Raw genomic sequence first — 15,250 nt, 5'->3', positions numbered from 1 at the left:
ACAGTCAGGTGAGTGGACTTTGATTATGTTCGAAGGCTGTAAGGTCCAACTGTACTGCTACTGAGTTTTGCATTGTTCTCCCTGCCTACCCCCCCGCGCCCCCGCGGTTTTTTTGTTTCTTTTTAACTAATTCATTGATCGCTGTAACCCACCAATCCTCCGGATGCGTGGAGTAATGACAACGGCCTCCGAGCTGCCCGACCAAGAACAACGAGCTGTCTTCAGGCGCCTGAAAAAGTGTGCGGCTAAGACCGTCATGTATCTTTGATCCTTGCTTGTTGATCTCAAACGTTACGCTCACTTGCATATTCTAGCGTAATCAGTCATGCAGATCGGTCTTAGTTCCCATGTAGGGACCGGAGCCTGTGCGTAAGGGGGTCTGACACGTCTTACAGCTGCAGTAGTCATCGTTCTATGTCGGGACGCGCAGCGAGCGCGTGCGATTTTGCCGTGCGTGTGAGCCAACACTGCAGTCGACGTCGTGTTATACGTTATGATAGCCTGTACGTCATGTTCTACGATTTTTCGCTGCGATTATTGTTGACGACAAGACAGTTGCAACGAGGACCAACTCATTGCGTCAAAGCTGTGGCACAGCTGACGGAGATTCTGGGACGCCGCCTCTTACAAGTCCTATCACTGACTGTAGAAGAAGCGGCTGTGGAGGCGTGCTGGCGCAATCGCTGTTTCTAGCTCTTCCCTTGCCTTTGGTCATCCTGAAGAAGCAAATGGACGAATTACAACACATGCTCAGACACTCACTCCGTCGACCAGTTTTCTTGAGAGAATCGGAGGCTCAACACTTCCGAAGGTGCCGTAGATTCTTGTGTTTCTATCTTTAGACGAGACTGAGCGCTTGTTGCAGTCACCATCACAGTAGTACAGGAACCATCACTATGTGGGTTAGCAGGTAGTCCTCAGGGCTCCTGGATGCTTGTACTCGGCTCAAGTTATTTGGCAGGAGATACTATAGCACGGATCCGCTGTGGAGTCAAATATGCCGACATCAAAGGTAATTCTTGAGGCCTCAGCACGTTGAGATGATCCATTCACTTTTTTGGCTGCAACTCGAATTTGGCGCCGCTAGTTTGGGACGTCGGGAGAGTTTGTTTGAGCGATGCTAGGGTCGACAAACCGAAGACATGATGTCAAAGGGCGATCTATATCGGTGAGGTACAAACTTGGTCTGAGAACCCTTGAAACTGATTTGATATGATCCTGCTTTCCCGCACGTCCTCGGACCGGTGTTGGCAGTATCTGTATCTTCAGGTCATAGTTGAGATCATAACTTATGACGTTCTTAAGCTGATAGGATCGGACGACCGTCTATAGCTTCCATTCAATTGCTACATGGAGATAATATACTTATTTGCATCCATGAATGAACAGCGCCACCACGCCACGCTTCACGGAAGTATATCGCTTTTGTTGTATTAGGCCCTGGATCGAGTCAACGGGAGGAATGTTAAAGGCGTAGGTCCTCCCGACAAATGCCCTGTGTATTCTATGCTGAGTGTGCACCTCATCGTACCCCTACGTAGCACGTAAAGGAGTTCCGCCGGCGCAGCTGGGAATGTTACGGCACGCTGTTATCGTTTCTCCAATGAGCCACATCATCAATACTGTTAACGACGATAACGGATTCCGATCTGTTCCAAGTGGCAGCAGTATCACAGCAGGTATTTTCTACGACATTCACCGGAACCTACGCAAATCCTGTTTTACTAAGGTTCGTGTATAGGTTACACGGAGAACTCTCAGACATAAAACTGCAAGATGGAACTGGCGGCTAGGCGCGTCAAGCCTTTTTTCGGAGGCCGAGAACTACAGGCATGAACTGGGAGCTTGTCGTGCGGAATCAGGGCCCTGTTTTCTCAAGGTAACATATGGACATTTGGCTGCCCTAGTAGACTCACTGACCCGTTCCTAGACCGATATGGGGGAAAGAAAAATTCTTCTATGCTGCGGCGAGAAACCAACGCGGCCTAACAAATTTTACGGTGCAAGCGACCGTCAAGGTAACTGACAACCGCTTAGCCGATCCCAAGGAGTTCGAAGATAGGCTCAGATATGCCTTAACATGTAAGTCGGGTAGAATGCCAGCATAGTCGCTGATATGCTCATCCTCTACAGCTACGGTGGGCATGTATCCCTTACTGCTGTCAAGTGCCGAGCCCGTCTCCAATGGCGGGCAAATCGCCTGCAAGATTCCAAGTAGCTGGGACGAAGCCGATGCCATAATTGCCGCGAGACTAAAGAGATTCGATAGCGTTTCTGAATACAGCGTCGACGTATTCTTGGAGACCGTTCTTACTCGAGAGGCCGCACGCCTGGCCGCTCCACACATCTTCTACGCACCTTTAGACGGTGCGGGCGAGGCGCCTACCTACACTATCGCAATTGCGAGTCCGCATTGTATTATGGACGCGCGCGGAGCCATGATGATCCTGCAGAGCATACTGAAGGTCATGTCGGAGGGTGCGGACGAAGGTTCACGTCCTCGCTGGAATCCAGGTACGGTGGACTATCTGGACCTTCTTCCACCTCCTCTCGAACTTGTGAAGGAAGTGAGCGCCATCAGTGACGAGAGTGTAGACCGCTGCCTCCGTAAATGGCGCCAGGACACCAGCAAGGTGCGTCGCCTTATCCAATTATAAGGTGATGCAACACGATCTCAGCTTCCTAACTGCAGATGAATCACATATTACCTCCGAAGACTAGGTCACCCAGTGGTGAAGGTGTCACTCGTCGGGTCCTTTACTCCTTCTCTCAAGAGGAAAGCGCCAGGTTATTCCGGAAGCATAAGTCCCTTGGGGTAACGAATAACACGGTTTTACAAGCCTCACTCTGGCTCGCTACTGTCATGTTGGCACCGCCCAGAGATGAGGATTATTCATCGTCCCATTGTGTCTCGTTGCTCGCCGTGGATTCGAGGGACCTACTGAGTGCTAAATGGAGCAATACTTACAGCGGTCTTTGTCTATGGTGCGCCCCAAGCACTGCTGAGCGTACTTGATCTATAGATATTGATGTCTCCTAGCGATGCTTCCGTCAGTTGTCCTCTAGAAATGGCCGCTGGCTCGGACCGGAACTCTGCATTGCTTCAGATGATGAGGAAAATCACAGCGGACATGAAGTAAGCCCCAAGCCTTCAACGGGCCTGTAAGGAGACACTCAACGCCTTCGCTAGGTTCTGGAGGGATAGTGGTGCTCTCGTTGACGTTGTCAATACTACTGCTGAAGGCGCTGCGACTTGGTCAGGGGTAGCGGCACAGAAGGGGTTCGTTGTGGCCTAAAGCTACCACGGCTATCATATGCGCTAATCTCTGCTCACCTAGCATTGGCCTCTGCAACGCTTTCACCTCCAACTTGGGTATAGTTGACTCGGTCATCTCGCGATTCCACGGAAGCGCTCTCGAAGTGCTGGACGTGAGTGCTTCCGGCCGTATAACCGAGCCACAATAGTAAGCTCCTCTTTACGAAAGATTTCGCACGCGTACTCACCCAAACCAGCTTCACTCGTGCTTGGACGTTCAATGGCAAGTACAACATACAGGTCAATTACAATGATCACTACTACGACCGAACCACGATCGATGCGTTTCTGAGAACCGTCGTAGAAGTGCTTCGATCTACGCTCGACCTATAAGGACACTCCTTTTCTGTTTCTCCTTTATTTCTCCGAGACATCTAGAGAAGTGTCGATCGCATCAATGACCAAGGACTGACCGACGCGACTATGCTCATCATAGAGTATATGCCCTATTACAAATAGACCATATAGATAGAAGAAACGAAACAAGTACGATATGTCCCGGAATAGAGAAGTCCTTCCATAGCCGTCCATCACCCTCAAATGAGTTGTAGTAGCAAAGAGATAGATGCCAGAGCGGTCACCGCGACGCCGACACTGTCCGCGCAGCCGAAGTTCGCCTTGGCGGCACTCTTCTTCTTGCTGCTCTCCGTCTGGGACGCCTGTGCGCCGCCCGTGGTTGATGCGGGGGTAGCTGAAGCCGACATGGAGTACGTCGTCGACGCCACGTTGGCGGTCGCCGCCAGCGCGTTGTCGGACGTAGCTTTGGGAATTGATCGTCAGCACGGGGAGAGGGGGGGAATCAGGCGAAAGGAAAAGAGTACGTACAGGCAAACTTGCCACCGTTGTTTTGAGCCGAAGAGACCACCTGCTGTAACTGCGTGCTCGCGTCGCTCGGGACGGTCGACATGAACCCAATCCGTGGGGGATCTTGCGACGGGTGGGTAAGGTTGCCATAATAAAACGCGATGAGGTTCCTGCACCCGCACGTCAATTAATCTCTGAGGGATCAACAGACCAGATAACCGCGATCACTCACGACTTGAAGAATGGGTCGCCCAAGCTCCAGCTGAACAGCCCGCCGACGGACGGCGGGTCCGTCGAGACGAGGTTCCCGGCGTAGCAGTTACTCGCATCTCCGGCCTTCTGCTGCACGACAAAGTCGCGCGGGTCGACGGGGAACATCTTCCCGCCGATCTGGAACGCGAGCGTGTGCGGCGTCCCGCAGGGGAACGCTGGGACCGAGTTCGCGCTGGCGGGGTTGTACGTCGGCGACACGGTCGAGAAGATCGTGTTGACGACGTCTTCGGGCCCGCGGAGGATCGAGTTACCCTAGGGGAGGTAAGGTGAGGTTAAGGTAGTGAGTGCAGGAGGGAGGGGGGCGTACAGTGTCGATTAGAGCGGAGACGGTCGTGGACTGCACGCCGCTCGGTTTGATGGCCGAGTCAGCGAGTTTCTGACCGTCGAGGTAGACAGCGTCGAGCTCTACCTCCCAGCGGCTTCACCGCGAATCAGCAGGGCGGAAGCTTCCGAGTGAGAAGGACTTACAGGGGATAGATCTGGCGAACACACTGTCAAAAACAACCAAAATAAGCAACCGGGACCGCACGCACCTCATTGGGGGCAAACGTGGGCGGATTCAATCCGCCGTCTGCAGGCGAGTACAACTTTACGGGAACCCAAGTCAGGGACGAGTTATCCACTCCGTCCGGAAGCTTGCCGATCGTCAGGACGCCGGGATTACCGCCGACATCGATGGTGTCTCGCTGGAGCGTGATCTAATAGTAGGTGACGGTAAGATATGGGAGACGCGTGCGATGAGTCTTTAGACCTACGGTGAACATCGGCTGCGCGAGTTGGCCGGTCATGGCCAGGCGGGACAGCAGCGGTCCGTTCTGGGACGTCGTCGAGACGAATTCATCGGTTGTCTTTGGTGTGTTGAACTGCAGCGCGTCTAATCTATGTAGTATATCTATAAACTCGTTGACGGCTCACCTGTTGATTGACCACAGCAGCCTGGACTTGACTGCACGGACACAAGCGCTTCATCGTACGTAGAATAATCGGCTAGCTACCGTCACTCACCTCTCGCTAGGGAATCCGAGTCCAAAGATACCCGCTGCGTCATTGTCTACGACCACACTGCTGTCCGTCTTGTTCACCGCCGCGAACGGCTGACTCTGTATGGACAATCCCGCCAGCGTGACCGTGTCCCGCCCGACGGGACCGGAGGCCGAGGTGCCCGTGGTCGAGTCCCCGTACTGCATCAGCACATCTGCGCCCGTGTCTTCGAAGGTGGATAGCGGGTACTGCGGCCAGGTGGACTTTTCGCACCCGCCCGTCTGGCACGCCGAGGACACGACCCAGAGGTCGCTGGAGCCGGTGTCAAGGTTGAACGCGGTGGTCGTGTTACCGAGCATCAGCGCGACGCTGTAGAACAGGTCCTCCGAGTCGCCCAGGCCGACCGCGTTCCCCCATGCACTGCGTTTCTCCACGTCGCGTCTGGCTTTCCGCTGTCTCATGATGGGTACATCCCCCCACCGCTTCTGTTGTGCCTCCGTTTCGGTTGCAAGCTGTCTCTGCTCCCATTTACGAGGTAAGGCCAGGCCGAACTGCGCGGTATCCAGGGCGAGCAGGACCACGAGAGATAATGAGAGAGGAAGGGAAAACATTCTGTGTCAAAATCCGACCCTGTCGTGAATGGTAGCGCCCGGCGCGTCGTTCCAAGCTATCAGGCAAGCTGAGAGAAACGAAGGAAAAGAAACGAAGGAAACGAGAGACAAGAGATCGTGAGCAGAGTCGTGGCGGGCCCCTCAAGAGCGTCAAGGCTTAAGAATAGCCTGGCGTCCCGTTTATATGGCTGCGCAGGAAGTACGCCCAGAGGATTGATCGGTGCCTTTGGTCGAACCGAAGTGATACAAGACCACGTTGCCCGCACCCAAGCATCAAGGTCATCTTTCGATGAGACAATCGAGCATATGGATGTGTATCGTCTATAGGCTGCAATCCTTCATAACGGCGAGAGGGACGACGTTGTACAAACTGAGCCAAGAATTGAAGAATATCTTACCGGCGTCTGAATCGCTTGCACTATTTTCAGCATGCTTCCCCTGCTGCGCGACTTATTTTAAGGCTTAGTATCTCATTGGTGGCCGCCGGGACAGTGGGTGTATCGAAGAGGCGGTGAAGATCAAAGGATATATAGTTACGACTGCAGTCCCAAAGACAGCCATCCGAAGTGGCAAAGACACCTGTCCGTAGTGGTGGAGGAATTCCTCAGTAAGTGACAAAGGCACTTGTTCGTAGTACCCAAGGCACGTACAGCAAGTGTCTTGGACACTGCTCGGTAGTGGCTAAGGACACCCATCCGTAATGGCAGACACTTCTTAGTGAGTGCTCTACGCACTTACAACTGTGACCCCACCACGTCAGTTGTGAGTACCTAAGACGCTTACCGGCCGCGACAACCATCCAAGCCACTGCGAGCAAATGCCTCTTCCCGCAGTCAAAAGGCAAGCGCGTGAATAACATGGCAACGAATCGTTTGCTTGACTGGAGCCAATAGGAAGCTTTCGAACAACACAGTCGACCTCTATGTCCAACATTGGCACTGCATGAAAGACTGAGCAGAAGACGCCCAATACAACATCGAGGAATCGACCGGCACATATCCCCTAGCTCTCGTGTCACGTACGGGTGCGAGCAAATACCCGCACGGCGATACCGATCCTACAAGGAGTTAACTTGTAGCGATCCGAGATGTACTCATAGTGACAGCGTCCATCTGACAAGACCCTATCGGTACGTTCAAAACACTGCGGAACGCGGACATATCTTCAGCACCACGTCCACAGACTCTAAGAACTCAGCATGGCATGTATATCATGTCCACAACGACATGTCCCCCGCTCGAGGCCAGCATTCACTCTTTCTTCGCGTTCCGGACCATCGCCAGCTCCTCCAGCAAGGTCTGGTGCCTATACGCCAACCGAATATCCGGTACATTCGTCTATATCCAGGCATATCATCGACTACACCACATCGCACGAACCCAAGCAAAGGAAAACATACCTTATGGATGTCGTTCCCTGCTGCTCCCGGCAAGTACCATTCCTGGCCCAGCCAATGGCGCTTGATCTCCATCTCGAACCCGCTTTGCTTCACCGAGTTTCGCGCTAGTTCAGCCAGAGAACTCTGGGGTAGCTTGTAAATCTACACGCGCGCAGAGTCCGTTAGTGCCCGGTGCTACTGCTCCACGCAAAGTAAAGACCACGAACGTGTGCTGCAACACTATACTCCTCCAAAAGCGGTTCCTGAGAGACAAATCCCATAAGCAATTATTCATCACAGGGCTCCCATAAATCCTATATACCACTTACCTTTGTGAAATGGAACTGCAGCGGATCGTCCGTGCTCAGGCTCACGTTCAACCCCACCTTGAAGAAGTCCGGCAATGGGTTCCGTTCGTATGTCAGGAACAGCGCGTTATTGCTCAGCGGGCTCATCGCCATCCCGATCTGCTTCAGATAGAACAGGTATTGCAGTGCAGGCACCTTGCGTAGGAGGATACCATGCGAGATCGAGTGTGAGGAGAGGAAAGCGGAGGTGAGGTGGTCCGTGTCGCCGGCTTCACCGCAATGAGGGCGGAATACGAAGGTGTCTGAGATAGACAAAGGCTAAACAGGATTAAACCGAATATGAGGTGGAATGGACTGACTGAACCCGCGCGCTTGTCGCCAATTGTTTAGGCTTGCCATATTCGCGAACATATAGTATAGCCTATCATCCACGAAAGTAAGTAGTCGAATAGGCCCAGCTTCATTGCAGTCGTACCAATACGAATATGGCGGCGACGTCTCCAAGTTCCATACACGGGGATAGGGGAACTTTTTATGTATCCTCCTCTCCACTTTGGACTCATCATCCACAGTATCGAAGCCGATGACTCTCTGTAGGAACACGTGCAGCTCGGGGTGCTTCCTCGGATCTTTGGTCACCTCGAACAGAGGCTTGAAGACGTCTGCTTCTGGTCAGCAAACCGCCGATACGGGGAAGAAAGAAACTCAAGCATGCTCACTGACGACAATATCTTCGAACTTCTCTATGGACCCGTTCGCTTTGTACACGTCGTACAACCGGGGTACCTGAATGAGCCAGCGAACGTTGTGGGAGAACAGCTTGTGGTTGACGATCCATTTTGCCAATTTGTCCCATTCGTCGGCTGACCGACCGTATATACTGATGCGCCATTCACAGTTCTGTCGCATTAATCAGCGCTATTAGATGCGATGCGATTAGATACCTTGCTCTCCACGTACCTGATATTTACTCTGCTCCAAATCCGTCATGACCTCTACACACCCAATCAGCACCTCCATCGCCGCCCACGAATATGCACACTCACCTTTCGTCAGCTCAGCAAGATATCTCCCCTGTATGTAATTATCCGTCTTCAAAAAGATCTCACGGAGCCTGCTCTCCCCAATCGGGTTGTACTTCAGATTGAACTTGTCGAAGCGGTGAAATGAGTCCTGGTGCGCGTGCATGTCGAGCGTATCGATGGACAGGTCGTACGCAGTGAGGTTGAGCGAGGCGAAGACTTCGGCGAGCGTGAGCTCTTTGCCGTCGCGGAATATGACTACGTCCTGCAGGACAGCAAGACTGAATGTCAAACAGGCAGTCAGCCTTGGAAAGGACAGACGATACTCACATTTGGCGAACGCTTCATCTTCGATTTGATGAAACGAAGGAGATGTTTCTGGTTCATGCTACTCGAGTGGTGGACGTGGGTATCAACCTTGCGAACATTGTAGAAATCGCTATCGCACGGTTGACTAAGAGTATCGTGGCCAAAGTCGAGCTGACCCACCGATGAGGTACATGCTATTAAGACGATGGATCACATTTATGAGCTGAAGCGAGGCCGTCTGAAAATAAAAGCGATCTCACCTTCATATCCGCCAGTTCCTGTGTTTCATTTAATAGTTGGTACATCGTGAACTTACTCGCGAGATATTTCAGCCGCTTAAATGCGAAGCTTTTTGCAGGTCCGTCCGCTATCACTCCAAGAACGTAGTCCAAATCCATGAAATACTCCCGAATGTCCGGGATGTGGAATTTCGACTTCCTATCCTCCGCTGCTGCACGGTTCAGTCCATCTAACTCACCTTCAAGTGCGCAAACAGATAGAGAGAAACACACCAGCGACGTTCTCATATACCTGATACACCCCCTTCTCATCGAGCTCGTAATCCCACTCATGCTCCCCAGGGATGAAACACTCCTCGAACTCAAACTCCTCGTCCACATGCCCGCCCGCCGGGATCACCTGCTTCTGGTCCTTCCAGTGCCAATGTGGCGGCGGCGGCTTGGGGTATATGCGCCAATGCTCGTGCGGGCTCTCCAGCGTGCGCGTGCGCGTCTCGACGTCCTCGCGCCTCGCCTCGGGGCGCGCGCCGGACACGTCCGCGAGGTCGTCCGGGAGCCCGTTGAAGACGCCGTCGTGGTCGCGCGGGTCGTCGCCCAGACGCTGCTTCGAGATGCGCATGTATTTATCGCGCAGCTCCAGGCACTTTTGGAAGGCAGTGAAGACCTTGGAGAGTTCGAGCGTGATGGCGGTCTCGGGATGCAGGAAATCTGCGCGGTGTGAAATGGGGGAACAGGGTGGAAAGTGAGAGGGCTGCACACCTGCCACCCGCGCGTCCGGCTTTGCGTGTCCATTCTGCTTCGCATTATGTTCTCCCTCCTCCTCCGAGGCCTCGAACGGCGACTCGCGCAGAGTCGCGTCACCCGGGCCCACCGTAGGCTGGAACACCGACGGGAGCTTGAAGCTCCCGCTGATCGAGTTCGCCAGGTCCGGATGGTCACCAGCGGTCAACCGCGGCGAGCCGCCATACACCGAGATGGGCTTGCTCGACGAGGCCTCTGACCCCCGTCTATGCGCCCACAGCTTCTCCTCTATCTGGAAATCCGTATCGAAACCCACTCCGTCTGTGAGTAACATGGCCGGGAATGAAGAAGGGTACGCATACGTGCTGGAAGCTTTTCTCCTCCGTATACCCGAAGAACCCGTCTCTGTTTTCAGGAATCCTCAGTCCCGGCGAGAGCGTCTGCCCGTCCACGGACGACGCGGGCGACGGCGTCGATGCTTCCGCCTTCGGCTTTTCGTCACCGCTCGTCATAGTGCGGGGAAGACTGTCTGCAAGTGTTGAATAATGCAACTGCCTGGCTTTTTATGCAAGGATCGTGGACGTTTCCGACCGTGAGTCCGAGGAGGTCGGTTTCATTTTACGGAGCTATTTTGGGCGATTGGGCTGATCGCGGCCACGTGCGTTAGAGTTGGCTTCGTGCCTGGCGCGTTGTGGCGGTTCCGTTTGTGGCTCAGGCTGCTGCAGGTTCACTGCAGTTCAACGAGAGCAGCGAAGTCCCTGGACCCTGGATCCACAAATATGGACGCGTTGAAGAAAATCACTGTCTGCCTATGTATGCTCGCTAGCACTGTGCTGACATTGGAATATCGATATTAATATCGCACGTCTCATTTGCGCCGATCCGACGAGCAAATGTAAGTAGTTCGCACATGCACATTTGGAACGTTCGTCGTTTCGCGACCTCCATGATAGCTGTAGTCTTGCAGATCGTGACTCAAGGTTTTATGATCAACGTATTTTTATATTGCGGTTTTTCCGTAATTTGACCGGCGATTCAACTCGAGTGTATCAGGACGAGTCCGATGGGGACAGATGATAGCATGGAATCATGTATGCGCTAATGATACAATGATGGTAGCAACTACACCGCTCAGCTTCCTCCTCGATTCGTATATATACATTTTCTTGCCCACGACTCGGAGGACCAGGGGGATCCCATACTAACGAGCCAAATCATATCAATCGACCATCGCCTCGGGTGGCGGGCCCAGCAACTCCGCATACGAATCCGTCACAAGTCTTATGGGGTGCGCATGCTGGTGCTCCACGAGCCCGCTCGTCTCCGGGTCCGGGGGCACGAGCGACAGCACAATGAAATCCTTCACCACCAGCGGGCCGACGCGGAACCCGCCCACGGCGACGTCCGCGCGGCAGCGCACCTCGCCCTCCCAGTCCAGGCTCCCGCCCTCCGCGCTCGGCACGAAGCGCAGCTTGCCCTCGCCGAGCACCGTCGGCCGCCACGTCTTCTGCCCGCGGATCGTCGCGGCCACTTGGCGGTACAGGAACACGCGGATCGTCGGCTGCGTCGAGGTGGACCTGGCTTTCCCTTTAAACCGGGAGGAGGGCGGGAAGAAGGAGGGGAGGGGCGGTAGGTTGATTGGGAGCGAGGACGAGGACCGGGGAGAAGGAGAACAGGCGGGACTCGTGGGGAGGAAGGCGAGCAGCGAGGCGGCTGGCCCGCGCAGCTGCACGTAGAACGGGATCGTGTCGCTGATCCCGTATATCTGCACGGCCGGGATGAACAACTGTTGTCCGTGAGAAAATGGGCGGCAGACGATAGGTGTGCAGGACTTACGTGGCAATCGAGAGGCTCGACGCCCGAGCCCGTGCGCGCAGGCATCGTGGACGTGACCTGGAACCACTCCTCCGGCGCCACTTTCATGGTGTGCCGGAAGGAGAGCGAGGGCGATAGTATTGGCCGGTGGGGTCGTGACCGCGGGTAGTAATTCAGAGGCAGACAGAGTTCGGTGCTACATTGACAGCATAACATGAGCCAAAGACATGAGAGCAAAACTAGTCATACACGTACCATTTCGTACGCTTGAATATCCCAAGCGTCCGCTCCGTGACAGCAATTACCAGGGTATACTCGACCTTCACAAACAGCCCGGGCACGCCGGGGAACTCCATCTGATAACTCGGTGGCGAGGGAGGGTGGGCATCGCCCATCCGACACGACGCAGGTATTGGGAGGTCAAACGGGAAGCGGTACGGGCACTCGCCGTCGCCATCCCATATTGTCAGGCTTTCTGAGAGGAGGTTCCGGGTTTCGCTGAAGCCCTCGGACACCGTCATGCTGAGCTTGCCCTCCAGCTGGAGTATTCTCGCCGTCAGTCCAGGGTCCGTGCAAGTGTAAATGCGACGCGACTCGCCTTGGCAGAAACGGAGACGACCTGAGTGTCCTCCCGGCTCTCGAGGCGTACCTCGCCGGAGATGAGCGCGTTGCGTCGGTACGTGGGCACGGCCGCGCCCTCGTCCTGGTTATCGAGGACCAGCGTGATGCGGCCTTTCTTTCTAATGTGCTGGCCAGTAGGAATGGGTATCCTCGGCCGCGCGGTAAAGTCGAGCGTCTCCTCAAAGGGGGAGGGCTGCGACGTATAGCTGGGTGCCTCCGACGAAGAGGCATAATCGGGTGGCGGCAACACCACACAGTGATAGGGCGGGCTCGGGGTTGGGCCTGGCTCCAGTGCTGACTCCATTGAGACTCGAGGAAAGGTATCTATAATAGTACCACCAAGACAAAGCGGGAAAGGTATCGGTAGCACTGCGTCCTGCAGAGGCTATCATATAACTTCTGCTTGACGCGCAGTGAGTAGGAATGACTCCCTTGAACCAGCACATGTTGCCGCGCGAGCCAGTTCAGGGCTGACAAAGCGCGGGGGACGGGTCGCCAAGACGAAGGCTAAACCACTGCAGTTAGGGGTGGACACCATACACACTCGAGGCACGCATCGCGCTAGAGGAAGCCACTAAGCTGGCGATCCGGTGCCGGTGGCGTCGAGCCTTGACTCGCTTTCGCACGCAGTTAGACTTCGACAGAAGGTCCAGACCCTGCACCGCTTTCCTGCGAGAAGATAGGATGATCGGGGCCTGGAGATCTTACCTTGGGCTGCGTTTGGTTCCGCCGATGTTTTCTTGAATCTCTTGTCAGTTTCGTGGCAGTCTGACAGGCATCGTGTACAAAGGTGATATCCACACCAATGCAACAACACTGAAATTACCGCAGTACTGGCCCTGAGTCAGGAAGCGCACGGCTACGTCACCCTGAACGTTCGCGGAATCGTACGAGGACGAACGTGTCGTCGTCGGACGTTTCGGATCGTCCGAACACACCCCAATACACCACTGCAGGCCACTCCTGCGCAGTCTGATTATCTCTCTCGATTATGCGAATCCACTAACCATCACGCTCACGCGACTGCGGAGGAGCAAGTCTTCGAGCTAGAGTGCCTGCGGCATTACTCATAGGGTAGATGTGCGCAGTGAATGCCTCTGCGGATGTGGTGTCTCGGTCCACATCACTGACGCGATAAGATCACGGAAGGTGATGCAATCATACAATTTGTGGCTACAGCAGGATAGATCCAGACATCGAGCAACAGCAGCAAAGAATAATGTACCAAAGTCCCCTAGCGGCCATGCAATGACCGTCAGAAGTCCCTACGCAGCGAACCGGTCCGCCAAGAAAACACGACGAACGCCCCGACTCATCCTGTAGGTGTCACCAAGTCATCCTGTCAAACCAGTCCGCGACCCGACATCGACGGAACACACTCACCGGAAACACGAAGCACAAGCCGGGGCTCGTAGAATGGGCGGTTATCACGTTCTTGAATGCACACTCGCAGGCCGCGCGACGCTCTGCCCAAAGTCCATCCGGCTCAGCCGCTCCTCCAACCTCCTCGCCCTCTCCGCATCCATCACCACCTCCCACTCCTCGTCGCGGCTCACGTAGCTCACGGGCCGGTCCCTCTCCTCCGTCATCCAGCTCTCCCGCCGCCCCGCGCGCACCTGCGCGCGCAGATCCTCGCTCACGTACCCCGACAGCAGCAGCATGCTCCCGCGGTTGTGCCCGTACGCGGGCGGCGGCGCCACCGCGATCGCGCTGTCCTCCACGTCGCCCGTGCCCACCCCGCTCTCCGCGAGCGCCGCCGCGTACGTCGGCAGCGGCGGGCGGTTCCACGGCGCGAGCGCGAGCCGAGAGTTGCTCGCGCTGCTCGTGCGCACGAGGTGCATCGAGCGCGGGAGCACCGCGCCCGGGTGCACGTGCATGTAGCGCTCCGCGCGCAGGCGGAAGACGCACCGCTCGAGGAAGAGCACCTCGGATAGTGTAACGACTGCGAACGCGACGTGGATGAAGATACCCGCGTTGAATACGCCGCTCGACCCGCTCGTCTCCGAGCCCGCATTGCTGCTGTCGCTGTCGCTCCTCGCCCGTTTATTCACGATCATGGCCGCAAAGACCCAGCCCACAATCGTCCCCACTAGGAAGAGTACTTGCAGGACGCAGAGCACGAGCGTCGACGCGTGCAGCCCGCCAAACCTGCGCGGCTTGAAAAAGTGGCGTCGCCTGCTCTTGTGCGTCGACGAGTTATCCGAGAGGGGCGCGCCATTTGGCGCGGAGGGTAAGGGCGGTGCGGGCGTACCCCTGGATGTACTCGTAGTCGTAGATTCTTGGGCATGATCGCGGTCGGCTGGATGGCGGGCAGGCAGCGGGGTACTATTCCTATTCGCCTGCGCCCCCTCCCCCGCACTCTCCTCCGCGCGATACCCAATCTCCCCCGGTTTGCGGGGCAAAGGACCCGCCTGCGCCCTCGGTCCCTCCTCCGTTCCCGACCCCGCGCTGCTGCTGCTGGTAGAAGCCTCCGCGTTCGCGTTCGACGCCATCTTCTTCACTCTTCAGAAATATAAGACGGCCGGCCAGATGAAAGAAAGGTGCCCTTGCGCCTGGCAAGGAGGACAAGAAAAGCCGGCAAGAAAGTACTCGACTTTCAGGAAGCAAGATGAAGAGAAAGAGGGGGGAGAAGAGAGAGATCAGTCAGCAGTTGTCCATTGACAGAGTGCCATCAAAGTCCTGTGCGTCGTGCCCGCACCAAGTTGAGGACGACTAGCGCGTCGGCGAGGCCGGGAATCAGACTCCCGGTTGTTAGGTGACCTCCGGCGCAGTATACAGCCAATCAGGTGCGTCGCACTGTCTTCTAACCAATGGCGTTGCCAGATGGCGTGC

General features: G+C 55.4%; 5 protein-coding genes across 5 annotated transcripts; 1 reads left to right on the top strand and 4 right to left on the bottom strand.

The window, feature by feature from the left end:
* Positions 1–1,832: 1,832 nt before the first annotated feature.
* GLOTRDRAFT_133425 (uncharacterized protein) lies at positions 1,833–3,649 on the top strand (the record flags this gene model as incomplete). Its single annotated transcript, XM_007872346.1, has 8 exons — positions 1,833–1,879; positions 1,931–2,082; positions 2,134–2,633; positions 2,693–2,985; positions 3,041–3,136; positions 3,191–3,280; positions 3,339–3,464; positions 3,514–3,649. 8 exons carry the CDS (start codon positions 1,833–1,835, stop codon positions 3,647–3,649), a joined length of 1,440 nt encoding a protein of 479 aa, XP_007870537.1.
* GLOTRDRAFT_81739 (acid protease) lies at positions 3,441–6,204 on the bottom strand. Its single transcript, XM_007872345.1, has 10 exons — positions 5,399–6,204; positions 5,309–5,339; positions 5,149–5,256; positions 4,927–5,091; positions 4,862–4,872; positions 4,701–4,812; positions 4,353–4,645; positions 4,142–4,290; positions 3,514–4,076; positions 3,441–3,464 (listed from the first exon to the last, which is right to left on the bottom strand). The coding sequence occupies exons 1-9, from the start codon at positions 5,983–5,985 to the stop codon at positions 3,853–3,855; spliced, it is 1,680 nt and encodes a 559-aa protein (XP_007870536.1). The 5' UTR covers positions 5,986–6,204; the 3' UTR covers positions 3,441–3,464; positions 3,514–3,852.
* An 830-nt stretch (positions 6,205–7,034) lies between these two features.
* Positions 7,035–10,494, bottom strand: GLOTRDRAFT_141232 (AMP deaminase; the record flags this gene model as incomplete). Its single annotated transcript, XM_007872344.1, has 15 exons — positions 7,035–7,322; positions 7,385–7,525; positions 7,591–7,626; positions 7,693–7,973; positions 8,031–8,092; positions 8,147–8,333; positions 8,391–8,571; positions 8,632–8,666; positions 8,718–8,958; positions 9,024–9,132; positions 9,183–9,196; positions 9,263–9,450; positions 9,515–9,949; positions 10,001–10,274; positions 10,345–10,494. The coding sequence occupies 15 exons, from the start codon at positions 10,492–10,494 to the stop codon at positions 7,236–7,238; spliced, it is 2,421 nt and encodes an 806-aa protein (XP_007870535.1). The 3' UTR covers positions 7,035–7,235.
* Positions 10,495–11,201: 707 nt separating this feature from the next.
* Positions 11,202–12,722, bottom strand: GLOTRDRAFT_49369 (uncharacterized protein; the record flags this gene model as incomplete). The annotated part of the gene is made up of 4 exons (XM_007872190.1): positions 11,202–11,768; positions 11,819–11,993; positions 12,053–12,336; positions 12,408–12,722. The coding sequence occupies 4 exons, from the start codon at positions 12,720–12,722 to the stop codon at positions 11,202–11,204; spliced, it is 1,341 nt and encodes a 446-aa protein (XP_007870381.1).
* Positions 12,723–13,517: 795 nt separating this feature from the next.
* On the bottom strand, positions 13,518–15,136 carry GLOTRDRAFT_112557 (uncharacterized protein). Its single transcript, XM_007872343.1, has 2 exons — positions 13,802–15,136; positions 13,518–13,735 (listed from the first exon to the last, which is right to left on the bottom strand). The coding sequence occupies exon 1, from the start codon at positions 14,908–14,910 to the stop codon at positions 13,846–13,848; it is 1,065 nt and encodes a 354-aa protein (XP_007870534.1). The 5' UTR covers positions 14,911–15,136; the 3' UTR covers positions 13,518–13,735; positions 13,802–13,845.
* Positions 15,137–15,250: the final 114 nt, after the last annotated feature.

This window comes from Gloeophyllum trabeum, assembly GCF_000344685.1.
Source record: "Gloeophyllum trabeum ATCC 11539 unplaced genomic scaffold GLOTRscaffold_00017, whole genome shotgun sequence".
Taxonomy (NCBI): domain Eukaryota; kingdom Fungi; phylum Basidiomycota; class Agaricomycetes; order Gloeophyllales; family Gloeophyllaceae; genus Gloeophyllum; species Gloeophyllum trabeum.
This window is presented reverse-complemented; position numbering and strand designations above follow the sequence as displayed.